This window comes from Rhamphochromis longiceps, linkage group LG13 (assembly GCF_057381845.1).
Source record: "Rhamphochromis longiceps isolate RC_006_pf linkage group LG13, R_longiceps_female_GT1.1, whole genome shotgun sequence".
Lineage (NCBI taxonomy): Eukaryota > Metazoa > Chordata > Actinopteri > Cichliformes > Cichlidae > Rhamphochromis > Rhamphochromis longiceps.
The window spans coordinates 29,206,182-29,220,278 of NC_140569.1; the positions used below are offsets into that span (position 1 = coordinate 29,206,182).

Genomic DNA, 14,097 nt, shown 5'->3' on the forward strand with positions numbered 1-14,097 from the left:
TTTTCGTTTTAAAAAAATAATCCCGTCCACACATAAAGGCAGAAATGAAGGAAAACGCTGCTATGAACATGCCAAAGCAGCAGGTGGTGCTAGATTCCTAACCGTGCCGAAATGTTGGCCAATCAGAAGTCTAGAAGCCTCGGTGGGAAAAAGTAAACAAAGCTGGGGCATAGAAGCAGAACCGAGTCGTCTGTGTGGAGGGACAGTAACTGTGTGTATATGTAAGCATTTAAACACTGCAGAGAGTAGAATTAACAGTATTGTAGAAATTCATTTCACCGAAACAATAGCGTGGCGCACAGTGTGACGTTAAAAAATGCGCACACCTTTGACGCTGCATTTTCTCCATTTTTCTAGTCCACACGTAAATGCAAAAACAGAGTTTTCAAAAATATCCACCCTGGCCAGAGTTTTTAAAAATCTTCGTTTTCAGTGACCAAAAACGCCGTTTACGTGTGGACGAAAGGTGCAAACGCATAGAAAAATCTGCGTTTTCAAAAATACCTGGGTACGTGTGGACGTAGCCTTAGACTTTTATCTTTGGGGTCATCTGAAGCCAATTGTCTATGGTGTGAAGATACGAGATGTGCAGCACCTGAAACTACGGATACTGGATGCCTGTGCTGGCATTTCTCCTGCGGTGTTGCTATCAGTGTGTGAAGAGTGGGAGAAGAGGGTTGCATTGACAATCCAACACAATGGGCACATTGAACACATTTTATAAGTGGTCAGAAACTTGTAAATAACTCATGAAAGAATAAAGTTACGTTGATTGTATAGAAGTCTATGAGAAAGCAACCCTTCTCCTCCTTTTCACTTTCAAGCCTTACTTACTGACTGACATTATTACCCTCATTAAGGACCACAATACAGATGATAAAATGGGCTATACTATAGGCCGGGGCTGCCCTAGGGAGTTTATGATTGACAGGTTCTGGTGTTATGAGCATACAGTGTCCCTTTCACTCAGATCTGTTCCTTTTTATCAACTCTGGTTTCAAAGCACTAAAATAGTAACGGCCAACATGCTTATCAATGGATAATATCACAATGACTGCATCTTTTACATCTAGTAATGGACAAAAATTAATTCCAGAGACCATAAAAAACGAATCTTCTTTTTTGCATTTTTCTTTGTAACCTCGATACCTTTTGGCCCAATCAATCTTAGGGTTTTGGGGGTTTTTTTTACAATCCCATAAGATGGTATTGTTTACCATCTTATGAAACTGTCACTGTGTCAACATGGCAAAAAGTAGTCTTGAAGGCATGCTCTCTATTTGGAACTATGACAAAAGTGTTTTTGAAAACTTTGGCAACAGATTTTGGTAACATGTTAGTTTCTCAACTTTCATGTTACCACAGTTTAAGATACAACGTGCGTATCTGAGATCAAATGATGGTGGGGTTTGGCAATGAATAGGGTCTGACTCATGAGATCACTAATGTAATGAAGCCTTTGAGCTTGAGCCATTCTGTCCCATTGTTTCTCATCCTGATTTATGTCATTGCATCCCATTTGATCGCTCTGTTGGATCTTATTTAAACATCATTTCCCCTTACTGGAACTTGTCCTGATGCATGCTTAGTCATCCAGATAAGGAGATCTGAGACGTTGATTCTGTTCATCTGAACGTAGCGTTTTCAGTGGGAGAAACATTTCATCAATCATCCAAGTGACTTCTTCAGTCTCAGCTGACTGCAGGTTTCCCCAACCTAATGTAGCCAGATGGGTTACTCTGCCTTCTCCACCTCTCTCTCTCTCTCTCTGGCTGCTGTTCGGGTTGGGTTGAGTGGAAACACACCTACACTCTAATTGCAGGGTGGCGACTGTCGGTATAAGGCCATGCAGGCTTCATTTCCCTATTAATTGCTTCTTTGCCTTTTGTGAGTGCAGTATCAGGCACCAATGCACTTATTTTCTTGGGATAATCAGGCAGTTTCGATCAGGCTCTACAACAGTTACAGGTAGGCCGTATGTGTATCCTCCTATCCACTTTAAAGGTTAAATAAGTGGTATAGTGGCGTATTGCTGTCCTGTTTACAGATTGGCCGACTTACTTATTTCCAGCCGTTGTGGAGAGGGCCGCCGCTGCACTACTACTAGCAACTGATATAGCGTCCTTAATTCTGGGGTAAGTAGCATTTGGCATTATTTTGCTACTGACTATAAATTAGAATAAAACATAGCTGGGCTTGAGTTAGAGCTGGGCGATATATCGAGTTTTTAAAAAACATCGATATATTTTTATACGAGATATAAGATGTGACAATATCCTTTATATCGATATAGTCTATGTTACGTTATAATTATACTTGTGGAGCCGCAAGTTTGCCTCTCTTTCGTCCACTTTCGTCTTTACGCAACGTTACTCGGCCTCGCCTCTCCTTCACTGAACACAACTCCCCCTCCTCCCCCATCGCTTCACCTACAGGAAGCGACAAGATGGACACGGCAAATCTCCGTTAACGAGTTACTGCGCATCGCCCCGTGCGTGGGGCTGGACGGCGTCAACGTGTTAGCTAGCTAACCACGCTAACGAGCTAACCACGCTAACGCCATGCAGCCTAGAGGTGCTGCACGGACTAAAATCCTTTCATTTTCTCAAAAGTTGACAGCGCGCCTTATGTATGAATTCTGATGTGCTTGATGGCCGCGAACCGATTTTATGTGGAACACGGCGCTCAGCAATCTGTCAAAAAATGTTTTAGTACGACTTTGGTAAGCTACGGAGCTGCACCGCTTGATGGATTGTCGGAGCATTACGGCTGAGCCTCGCGGAGTGATACGTACTGTGCTTCAACGTAATATTACCCTACTGTGTATAAGGACCATAAATGGCACCTGTTGAGAGACGTGGTTGCGAAGCGGATTTCAAACTCCAGGCTGTCAGTCACGCAGTACAAGTTGGGAACAGAGCAGCTGTGAAATCTGTCTTTGTTATTGTGCTCAGCGTCTTTTAGTTTACATTTTGACTGCACAATTGTGAGCTTTTTGTTATGCACAAAAACAACATTGTTTTCTTTTATTTATGGAGCATTATTATTTAATAAATGCTCATAATTTATTTTTGAGTAAATTTGATGTACATCTGCTCTATGTTAATAAAAGTGCCTGTGTGACATCTGGGACACAGCTTTGACTAAGAACTCTCTTTTTGTTCTTACTTTATGGCTTTAAAAAAAAATATCGAGATATATATCTTATATCGCCATCCAGCTAAAAAATATCGAGATATGAATTTTGGGTCATATCGCCCAGCCCTAGCTTGAGTGATCTCTTGCCCGTTTATTTTGCTGGTGTTTACTTACATCTGATATTTGTACTTGCACGTTTGACTTGCTCCAGTCGCCACAGAGAGCGCCTTTTTGGAGTGTTTGCTAGGATCAAATGTCATAACGACCATCATCGGTGCAGGCAACTGTTTGCCTGTGGAGTGTAAATTCCTAGGCTTGTGTACTTTACTTTCTTTGTTTTAAATGTGAAATAGATATACAGGCATGGGACAAAATCCTGCTCCTTCCATCTAAAATCTCTGTTTGTAACCGATTTAAAGAACTGCAGCACAAAATTTTGCACAATGTGTATATTTCTCCGTATATTTATAGTAAGTATAATATGGGAACATCTCCAAACTGTCTCAAGTGTAAGGTCAGAGTGGGCACTAGATTCCACTGCTTGTGGGAGTGTGCTATTATCCAGTCATTTTGGAAAGAGGTCTGCGCCAATATTAGTACAGCCATTGGTCATCAGGTGACAGAAAACCAAATAATGTGTATATTGGGATATATTCCTGTCTCACTGGTACAACATGAGCATGTAATTCAGTCACTGTTAATGTTGGCCAGGAAAAGCATTATGTTGAGATGGGTGGGGGCTGAGCCTCCCTCCATTTCTCTATGGAAGTCGCTCATCATTGAAGTTAAGACTCTGATCAGGCTGGGACACTATATTGATGGGAGCTCCCGAATTTTTGTGGACAAATGGAAGAAACCACTGGAAGCACTGGGAGTAACCTGTAAACTGGATCCTAGTGGACAACAATTATGGACATAATGTTGTAATATTCTAGTGCTGTGTAGTGTTATTATTTTGGATGTGAACCAGTCTTATATTTGTTGGGGAAAAAAGTTAAATAAAAGTTAAAAAAAAAAGTCTCAAAAATCTAATAGGACACTTAAGCCCCTTTTCCATTAGTACCTACTTGGATCGACTTGGCACGGTTTACTACGGTTTTAAGGGTTTTCCATTGTGGTCATAATACCTGCTACCAAGTACTATTTTAGCACCTCCCCACCCGGGGTTCCAAGTGAGCAGGTACTAAAATGTGACGTCGTCAGACTGCATGCCACCAAGTGGGGAGAGAGACCACACACATCAGGCTACATCTACACTAATCCGGATAAATTTGAAAACAGCGTTTTTGTCTAAAAACTCTCTGCTTTCACACTATCGTTTGTAATCGTTTACGAACAGTTGTTCATCCACACTGAAATGACTGAAACTGTTCCTGTATTGCACATGCGTGAAATGTAAGACAATTCGACCTGCGTTATTTCTATCTGCCATTTATATTTGAAATGTTGCTGCTAAATGTCGAGGAAAAGCACCGAGCTTTTTAAATGGGCTGACTGCGTTTTCGCAGTCCACACTGTGACGTGAAAACGGCGTTTTCAAATGTATCCACTTTGGAGAGTTTTTTCAAAGAGTTCAGTTTTCCTTGACTAAAAACGCTGTCTCAGTGTGGACGGAAGGCCAAAGCGGAGACATGGCCTTAGGTAGTACTGCATTGTAATGGAAAACCAGTCAACCTGAGTTGAGTCGGGGCGAGCCATAGTGAGTCGATTCGAGTAGTTACTAATGGAAAAGGAGCTTTAGCACCAGGTTCATTGCTCACAGTCAAACTAAAAAAAATCTACTCCAAGCACACAATAATAAAAGACGCACACTCTTTTAAGCAGCGTCCCCCAAGATTTTCTCAACCATGCCAGTTTATCCACAATTAGGGCATAAATCTCGGAATAAAACTTTGATACAAAATGTTTATGCTCCCTATTATCCAGAAAAAATTTCTCCAACCGAAAAGAGGCAGTTGAGATTTGTAATGATTTAGCATTTTTTAACACATAATTTCTCAATTGCAAATACTTATAAAACTCAGTCTTTGACATAGAATACTGGGACTTCAAGGATTCAAATGATTTAAACTCACCATATTTAAAGAGGTCATAAAACCTCTTTACACCTACTTTATGCCATCCCACAAAGCTTGACCCTACGTTCTGCGGCAGAAGGTCAGGATTATTTATAAACGTTGACAAGATATTAAACGGAAGACTACCGTTAAAAGATTTTCTCAGTTTTCCCCACGTCCACATAGCATTATATATCAGTGGGTTATGCTTTATTACATAAGGTAAGTCATTTAGACTTTAGATTTTTGGGACTTTTAATGTTCTTTTTTGTTTTTTACTGAGGTGAACCGAGGATAAGCCAGTAGCTGTGGAACCTTTGGTGGTGGGTTGTTTCCACTTTTGTTGTACAGCACCTTGGGTCCAAAGTTGGTTGGTTGGTGTGTCTGTGTGATTTTTCTCTCTCATGGTCCTCAGCTTCTGGTAAGTCCAGGTTGTTTTATCTTTGATCAATGGTTGCTAATCAATGATACATCCAGATTAACAGAGTCACCTTTATGGACTGAATCTTGTCTTTTCTTCAGATGAGCCAGGGCCACTGCTGTCAAAGAATGATTTTTATCTCTATCTGCAGGAATTCATATTTAGTGGCATTGCTCTGATCTGGGTGCTTCCCTTCCACATGCATACAAGGGAAGTGTAAGGCAAGGACAGCAGCAGCAAGACCCCAGCACAGAGCACAACAGGCAACATTGAAAACAAGGGTATAGGTGGGTTGCAATGTAGCTTGCAGATGCACAGCAAACACAGTCAGGCTGAAGCGGCTTAAATAGTGTGACCTCTTTTTGACGCATAGAAGAATAATCAAGCCATCAACTGATGTGGGCTGACACTGAGACCAGTTGATCTTCCTGGATTACACCATACTTGACTTCATGATCTACCAGAATTCACTCGTCCCGTCCGCTGTCATGCCGTACTATAAAATGTCAGCTGTGTGTTTGCCAGAATCACTGGACTCTGATCTGGACGGCTGCCATTCATTCAACTGTTTTATTAGCGTACACATAAAACAAACACACACAAGCAAGCAGCGCCACCACGTCAGGACTGACATCTGCTCTCAGACCCACTTTATGGTTGCAGTGTATACTATGCATGTGTGAAACCAGGCTGTTAAGAGCTCGCTTCCATATTTGTACCATATGTTTTTATTTGTATATTGGCATCTTTGTGTACATGTCAGTTGGTGTCAGTGATTAATGAGCGTAATCCACTTCCTTATTTCTATAATAAGAAAAGAAAACATGATAACATCATATAAATTTCTCCCCTGTACCTGAGCCATTCAGCTCCCTAAATAAACTAAGAAATGCATAAACTAGCTACAGAGAGGACGGTGAAAGGTTTTTATGCACACCAAATAAATACAATACATTTGAATATGATGTAACTATGAAAATATTGAAAGCTATTTGAATGTAGGCTGTACTTGGACCAAACGTATTAGTCTGTACTGGGTGTCTGGTGTATTGTTTTTTCTGTTCACTTTCTAAATTTGTGTTATTGCGCTAATCTTTACTAATCATTTTAAAGGTAAATGCCCAGTTAATATGTCCTAAATAATGACTGAACAATGAAATTTCTGGATTTCACAGCAATCTGCTTCAGACTTGTTGAAGTGTCTTAGGTGGGAAAAGTGGTGGACTGGCCAACCAAAGTGCCATTCTTTAATTTACCTGATTATATAATGTAAATATTAAACTGATCTATTAATATGATTTCTGACTCGCTTCTCTGACACACCTAGGTACTGTAGTTCACTGATAACCGCCAATCTGACCCACTGCATGACTCAGATACAGCATTATATGGCGCTTCCGTGTCTGCCCTTTGAAAACACTCATCGATACAATTCTTCGCTCACTTATTGTATGCTTAAAACATTCAAACAGCCACTGTGGGATCAATACTAGGATTTGCACACAACACACACACAGTTACTGCTCAGGTGGTCCAGGTTTGCTTCCCGAGTTTTCCCTCAGTTCACAGCTTCAGCCTGTGACAGGGACATCACTGTCTCACTCTGATAACATGGAGCAGCTTAATGTTTAGCCCAAGACCCATGCACATGCACACACACACACACACACACACTAGAGAGCTAAGAGATTACAAAGGCACAGAGACCCATATGCCGACAAGCAATGGAGACGAGTAAACTCAATGTGAGGCGAATGCGAGGTAACGATCAAGGTGAGTTATAACTGCTAATAGCATTTTAAAATGTGTAATGACTGAAGAAGAAAAAACTTGAGGTGGTGCTACCTGCCACTGCATCTTTATTTCTTCTGCACTGAGTGAAGAAGCAAAGTGATGGAGTTCAATTCTGTACAGATGGTAAATTATTACTGATTGGATTGACTGGGGAAAATAATTGACCGTGAAAGTCGCCTAGCTGATATTTATAGCAAAGTGAAAACTTGTTGAAGTCAGTCTAAGCCTTTAATTTGCTAAGTAGGGCTATTAGCCTGTTAATCCACACGAGAGGCTGTCAGCTGTGCTGCATGGCCTGAGAATGAGCGAGTGAATTCATTTTGAACTTGTAATAATGTAAAGAACAAAATTCAACAAACTTTTCTTTCTCTTAAAATTTTATGATTTTTTTTTTATCTGGACAGGAAAATGCTGGCAAGAGAGATTAATGTTAAACACGCTGTTTAATATATTAATAGACTTAACAGCCTTCGACACCCGTTCAAGAAATTATGAAAACAGGATTTATTGCTCAGACTTTACAATTTCATGAAAGAGAGCGTTGAATAATGTAATTAAAAGGAAGGGAAATGTCTTTAAAACAGACTTTTATCCGTAAATAATCTGATTACTTTTCAGAGCAGGAAGCTATTTCCATCTATGGTTGAAGTAATTTATCGTTTCATTTTTTTCTGATTTTGATCATCTTACTTTACATCCATGAAAAACAAAAGAGTGAGAGACATAACCCATAATCCAGAGACATTATGAGAAAAAAACGTGGCACAGAATAGTTTGTTGAAATCAGTAAACTTCTTAAGTTTGGCTTTTAATAGTTGTATTAACATTTACAAATGTAAATCATCTCGATAAAATTTATAATACAAAAGCTTGAACCTTCCACAAAAAATGAGAAAATAGGAAGTGAAAACTAAACTATAGTCTTTGAACTTTGGTTAATTAAGGCTAGCTGTTACCCCCAGCTAACGTTAATATTTTGTAAATATTGTTTTCTGATGTTTACTTCGACATATTTTACATTTAATTTGTTTCACAACCTAAATATTAATTTTCAGTGATATTTCTGACCAGGCAGCATCTTCCTTTAAAACCTCATTTCAGTCCATGTAGCACATACGTGTGTGTGTGTGTGTGTGTGTGTGTGTGTGTGTGTGTACATATATATTCGTATTTGTATGTGTAAATGCAAGTATGTGTACGTGTACATAGTGGTTTGCTCTATATGTCTGAAATAAAGATACAATAACAATATATGTAATACTGTACATTCAACCTACAGGCTGACTGAACATTGTAGAACAGCTGGAGACGGGGGGGGGGGAGTTAGTCTGACACAACCCAAAACTAACGTAAAGCAATTATTATAATTTTTATTTTTATTCTGTACAAATTATTTCAAATAAAAACACTTTATGGCCAATTGGCTGTCAAAGTCTTGTCTGTGCACAGTAAACATTAGAAGTGAACTGAATTTATTAGGCTGACAGGTAGACAGACAACTCTAAGAAAAGGGTGCCCCAGGCAAAGAAATAGTCTGACGGCTTTTTTAATATTTGAACTGTTGAACAAATGAAACAAATAGAAGTTCATACCTCTGACAGCACTAGTGCCGAATTCAATTAAATGTTTCTGTCAAATCACAACAACAGGCACCTCTAGTTACTTTGCATTATAACGTGAAACCCTGCAAAAACAGAGAGAAATCAGTTGAACAGTCTTACTGCTAAGCTGAGCTAAATATCTGGATGCCCTTAATATTTACAGCAAAGAAATGAGAGCACTCATCTAATTTATTCTCATCATTTATTAGCCCAGGCTTAATCTGTTTACTCTAAACTATTAAAAATCTTTGAAAAGTTATTTAGAAAACTACACATATTAAATAGTTTAAGAAAAGACGAAAACGCCTCGTCTGGGGATCCTCAGCCCTTCCCATGAAGGTGGCACGGATGCCCCTCCGGTGGTCCTCGTTGGGCTCTCGCACTCTGAGGCCTCTGGATGTCTGGAGCCTGGATCTCCTCCATGCCTGCTTCATGCCCTGGGGGACGGGGCTATGGCTCCCTACATCCTCTTGCAGACCATTACATGTGGAAACCATTTGAATACAAGCGCGCTGATCCACACAGGTGTGCACACGCGTGATCACTGTTCGTAGACTTAAATTACACCTTTCTTGGCTGCTACTTCAAAGCACATTGTGCGCTGTCTGTCCTGCGTGCTGCACAACAAAATTGAATATTTAGTATTTACTGCTGTTTACACTTAGCTAGATTAATGCGATGGTGTTGTGTTTAGTATGTTGCTTTGGGGTTTTTTGCTTGTTTTCTATTCTTTCTCTCTCAACAGGTGATCCAGGAGATTTTTTTCCCTTTCTCACTGTCCCTCTCCCCTTCTGTTCTTCTTTTCTTTCCTCTTTCTTTCTCCCTTTCCTATCCCTCACTCATGTCTGTCCCGTCTGTAACAACTGAAAATAAGAAAAGAAAAAAAAAAGAAAAGACGAAAACATCCAGTAATTTCTGTCTCTTTTTGACAGGGATTGTTGAAAATGACTCCCCAGCAGAACCACATGGCAGCAGCTCTGTTCGACCTGTTTCTGCTCTTGTTCGTCTCTACGTGTATGCGCTGCATGGCTGCCTCTGCGAGGTGGCCTTCACTGCTGTGTGGGACTGGTGCAGCACCCAGGACAGGAGGCTGGCAGGCCACAGCAGTCTGTGGGCGCTGCCCATGTATGCCACAGCAATCTATCTCATGGAGAGGCTGAGGGCCCTGATGCTCGCTCAGAATCACCCACTGACTGTGCGGCTCGTGCTCTACACTGTTTTCATCTACCTGTGGGAGTTCAGCTGGGGTGTGGGGCTTAGTTTGTTGGGAGCCTGTCCATGGGACTACTCAGGCCATAGGTACAACCTGAGAGGACTGATAACTCTGGACTATGCACTTCCCTGGGCTGTGGCTGCATATATAGCAGAACAGCATGTGATCAGGCACACTTTAAGAATAAGACTGCATAACTGAACCGCTGTTGTGACGATCTGGACTCATGTGCTTCCAAAACACTTGATTAATTAATTTCATATTAATTATATTAAAAGTAACTATTCTGTTGTTTTTAGCAGTATAATAAACCTGACTGGGAAAGTACATTAAAGGAGTAGTCTTGATTTTGGAAAATAAGATAACAAAAAGTCTCTACACAAAGCCACAGATATGAATTAGCCTGGACACTTGGAAAAATAAAATATTATGAAGAAACAGCAGGTGTAGTTTTATAGTAAAGTGAATAAAAACAGAAAGAATGATCAACAATGAGCTTTGAACTATTGAGAAAGTGAAGCCAGCTTTCTTAAATCCTTTGATCTTTTCCCAAAGGATTATTCACACTAAGCTAAAAGAATCCAATCGCTTAATACAGTCAACACTCACCTTTTTATATCTTTGCTTTAAGAAGCAGTTTTACTTTAAACGTTTAGCCTCATTGAAAGTAGAAGAAACTCCAGCAATCTATTCTCTCAATGCAACATAAATACTCTTCTCTTTGTAGCTTCAAGGCCAAATTCATGCACGTAAGCGTACAAGGAACTCTCCAATATTTCATCCTTTAAAAAGATTGTTTAAAACAGCTTGTACCGATTTGCAATGAGGAAGTTAGTGTATGTATTTTTTTTTTTAAAAACCTGAACAATAACAGCACACGTGGTTCAGCACTTTTATGCACATTACACAAAGGCAAACATAGATTTACGCTCTGTCTATGCAAGACAAGACACAAGCCTATTTAAGTCTCCACAGATAACGTGTCCTGCAAAGTAGTAGATGGGAGCAAAAATTAAACAAACAGTGAGAATAAAAAACAGGAAATGTCCACAAATGTAGCTAAATGCTGAAAAGTAAGTGTCAGACCAGAAACCAGTTAGTCAAAAACACAAACACGTACCTTGCGTTGTGCGTTTAGCCCTGTACATTTGGCTGTGCTGTGATTGGTGCCTTCCTGGTAACATTTTTTGCTGGTGCATCTAAAGCAGTAAAATTCTGAATTCAAACAAGCTCAAATTTCAGCACTGGGGGTAAATAAAATAGTAGACAAAACCTAATAAGTGGGCTTTAAATTATCTTCATATATGACAATAACATCATTAAGCTTACGCACTGCCACCCCCAAAGTATCTGGAACAATTCAAATCTTTATTGAAAGGCTCTTTCAGACTGTCGACCGAAGGCTAATTACACTGCTGATTTATAAAGTGTCACCAGTTCTTAAATGTCAGCTTTGTAAGAGACTACATGACAAATGTAGGTGGTTGAAAAGCAGAAGACAAGTACTCAACCAATCAGAAATGTCCAGCGCAGCAAGCTCCACACCCATAGTTCCCATTACTTATTAATACATATTGTCCCACCTAGCTGGAACGTTTTATTGCAGGGCAACGTTCCTGGATCTTAATTTATAGCTTACGCGTCCATGGGAAAAGTGTAGTGAAAACAATTCAGAAAATGTTCATTAAAAAAATATTTGTATTTGTTTTTTTAGTCTGGGTGCCATCGATAATTATGACTGGCATCTCACAGCCAAATATGCTTTGAACTCATTTACAGTCATTTGTGCATTACTGGGGGAAATCCCGTACTCCATTAAACAGTGGTGATTAAATAGGAACCTGGCAGTTGGCACCTAACAGCAGTGTCATCTGACAACAAGGCTGCGTTCCTGATACTCGTTGAAACTTGTGTTTTTAAGTCCTTTGAGCCACTGGGACTGAAGTTTATGAGTGACAGTCATCTTGCAAGGAAAGCACATAATGTTATTTCTGTAGATATTTATTTATTTTTCTCTCAGCACTCACATACAATTACATCTGATGGGAGAGTACAGCTTTCACGTTCTTTAATCACTTTTATTGCAGGGTTTACATCCTTTAGTCTTTATGTGTTAGTCCATGAAATGCTTCTCAGTGAGCAGGACAGCGGTTTCTAATACAGATGTGACTTAGAGTTCATGCTTGGATTGAGGAGTATTTAATGATTGAGGGTATCGATTAATACAGCTACAAGTAAGAAAAGTAAAAAGAAAAGTATCCATAAATAATTTTTACATGAAGATTTACTCACTTTTCAGAGCAAGAAGTTATATTCATTTATGGTTGTAATACTTTAAAATGTAATTAATTTTCTCATTTTAATCATCCTCTGCTATCCGGGGGGAAGGAAACAAAAGAAAAGAGAGTGAGACAACACAAAAATCAGAGACATTTTAAGAAATGAAGGTGGTTGAAATCTATAGGAAAACCTCACAGCAGCAATGAGGGTAACAGAAGGAAAAGGCTTTGCTAAGACTTTATTTTAGACCTAAAAACACTTGCTGTTGTGTCTTTCTTAATATCAAATTTTCCTTGTAAATTTCTCCATACTGTTTTGGTGACCAGGGAAATGGTATGACATAGAGGTTACTTATATTACAAATATATGTAAATTTTGGGGTGTGATGCTTAAATTAATTTGTTTTTACATCTATTTTTGTATAAAATAGGTTTTTCATGAACACAGCAATGTAATGCCTCACAGTACTAAATTGAGAAATCACATCATCATTATGTCTTCCTGCAATCTTCTACATGACGAGAGGAAAGAAAAATATGAAACATGGTTTTCTGTTTAGCCTGCAGTTGCGTTACAGTTGCACTGGACGTAGCGCAGTAGCATTTACCATCAGTTGTGCAGTTGTACTAAGATGTGCAGGGAATAGACAGGGTGGAGCAGTCTACAACGGAGGAGTGGAAATACCAACATTACTTTTATTTTCATTGCATAAAAACACAGGAGGGTGATGGTAAAGTACAAATTGTGTCCAGGACAGAAACAGCCACACTGTACTGCTAACACAACATCAGGTCTTTGCAGACATCTACACAAACAACGTGCCAGCACAGAGCCAGCGGAGACACATCTTATTTACCACCATGTAACAAAGTGAGTGATGAGTAGTCAAGCTTAGAGCGCTGTAGCATTCATTTTAGAATCACAGTGGCAACACTTTGAAGTCTATGTGGTGGTTTTCCACTTTGTTTTGTGTTCAAATGTAACCTTAAAAGAAAAACTGCTCTTTTTAAGAAAAGGATTTATCTTATTATCTGGGACTGTAGCCGAAGATTCATACTGGTAACTGGTAATTATGTCACAGTGTATTTCAGGACATGCTACTGAGCAACATGAAAGAAATATAAAAACAAAAAGCAGCATAACAAATTACTTTTTACTGGGAAGTAATCAAATTCATTTCTTTTAAGTAATTGTAAAAGAAACACTAGATATGACCGTAATGTTATTAAACTGAATTAATTTGGTTACAAAAATCCAAACAAAGCATTGGGTTTGGCTCCGAAACTGTCAGCCTGCTGGTTGACGTGAACAGACAGCCTGCTAAGGAGTCAAATTCCTGTTAGCTCGCTGTATCAGTTCACCTCCATGCACCTCCACCTAAAAGGTTTTTGAAACAGCAGCAGGTTCTACATGTCAGTTTTGTAAGAAACTACGCAAAACATGTAGGTGGCTATGAAGCAGTTCGTTGGAAAAGTTCATCTGACAACAGTGTTATGTTCCCGATACCTGTTGAAACTTGTGTTTTTAAGTCATTAGAGCCACTAGAAATGCAGTTTATGAGTGACAGCCAACTTACAAGGAAAAGACAAATGC

At 39.4% G+C, this 14,097-nt stretch overlaps 1 protein-coding gene across 1 annotated transcript; it reads left to right on the forward strand.

Annotated features, from left to right (window-relative positions):
* The first annotated feature begins 7,340 nt into the window (after window positions 1-7,340).
* Window positions 7,341-10,425, forward strand: LOC146656064 (transmembrane protein 229B-like). Its single transcript, XM_085427279.1, has 2 exons — window positions 7,341-7,389; window positions 9,944-10,425. Exons 1-2 carry the CDS (start codon window positions 7,341-7,343, stop codon window positions 10,423-10,425), a joined length of 531 nt encoding a protein of 176 aa, XP_085283405.1.
* Window positions 10,426-14,097: the final 3,672 nt, after the last annotated feature.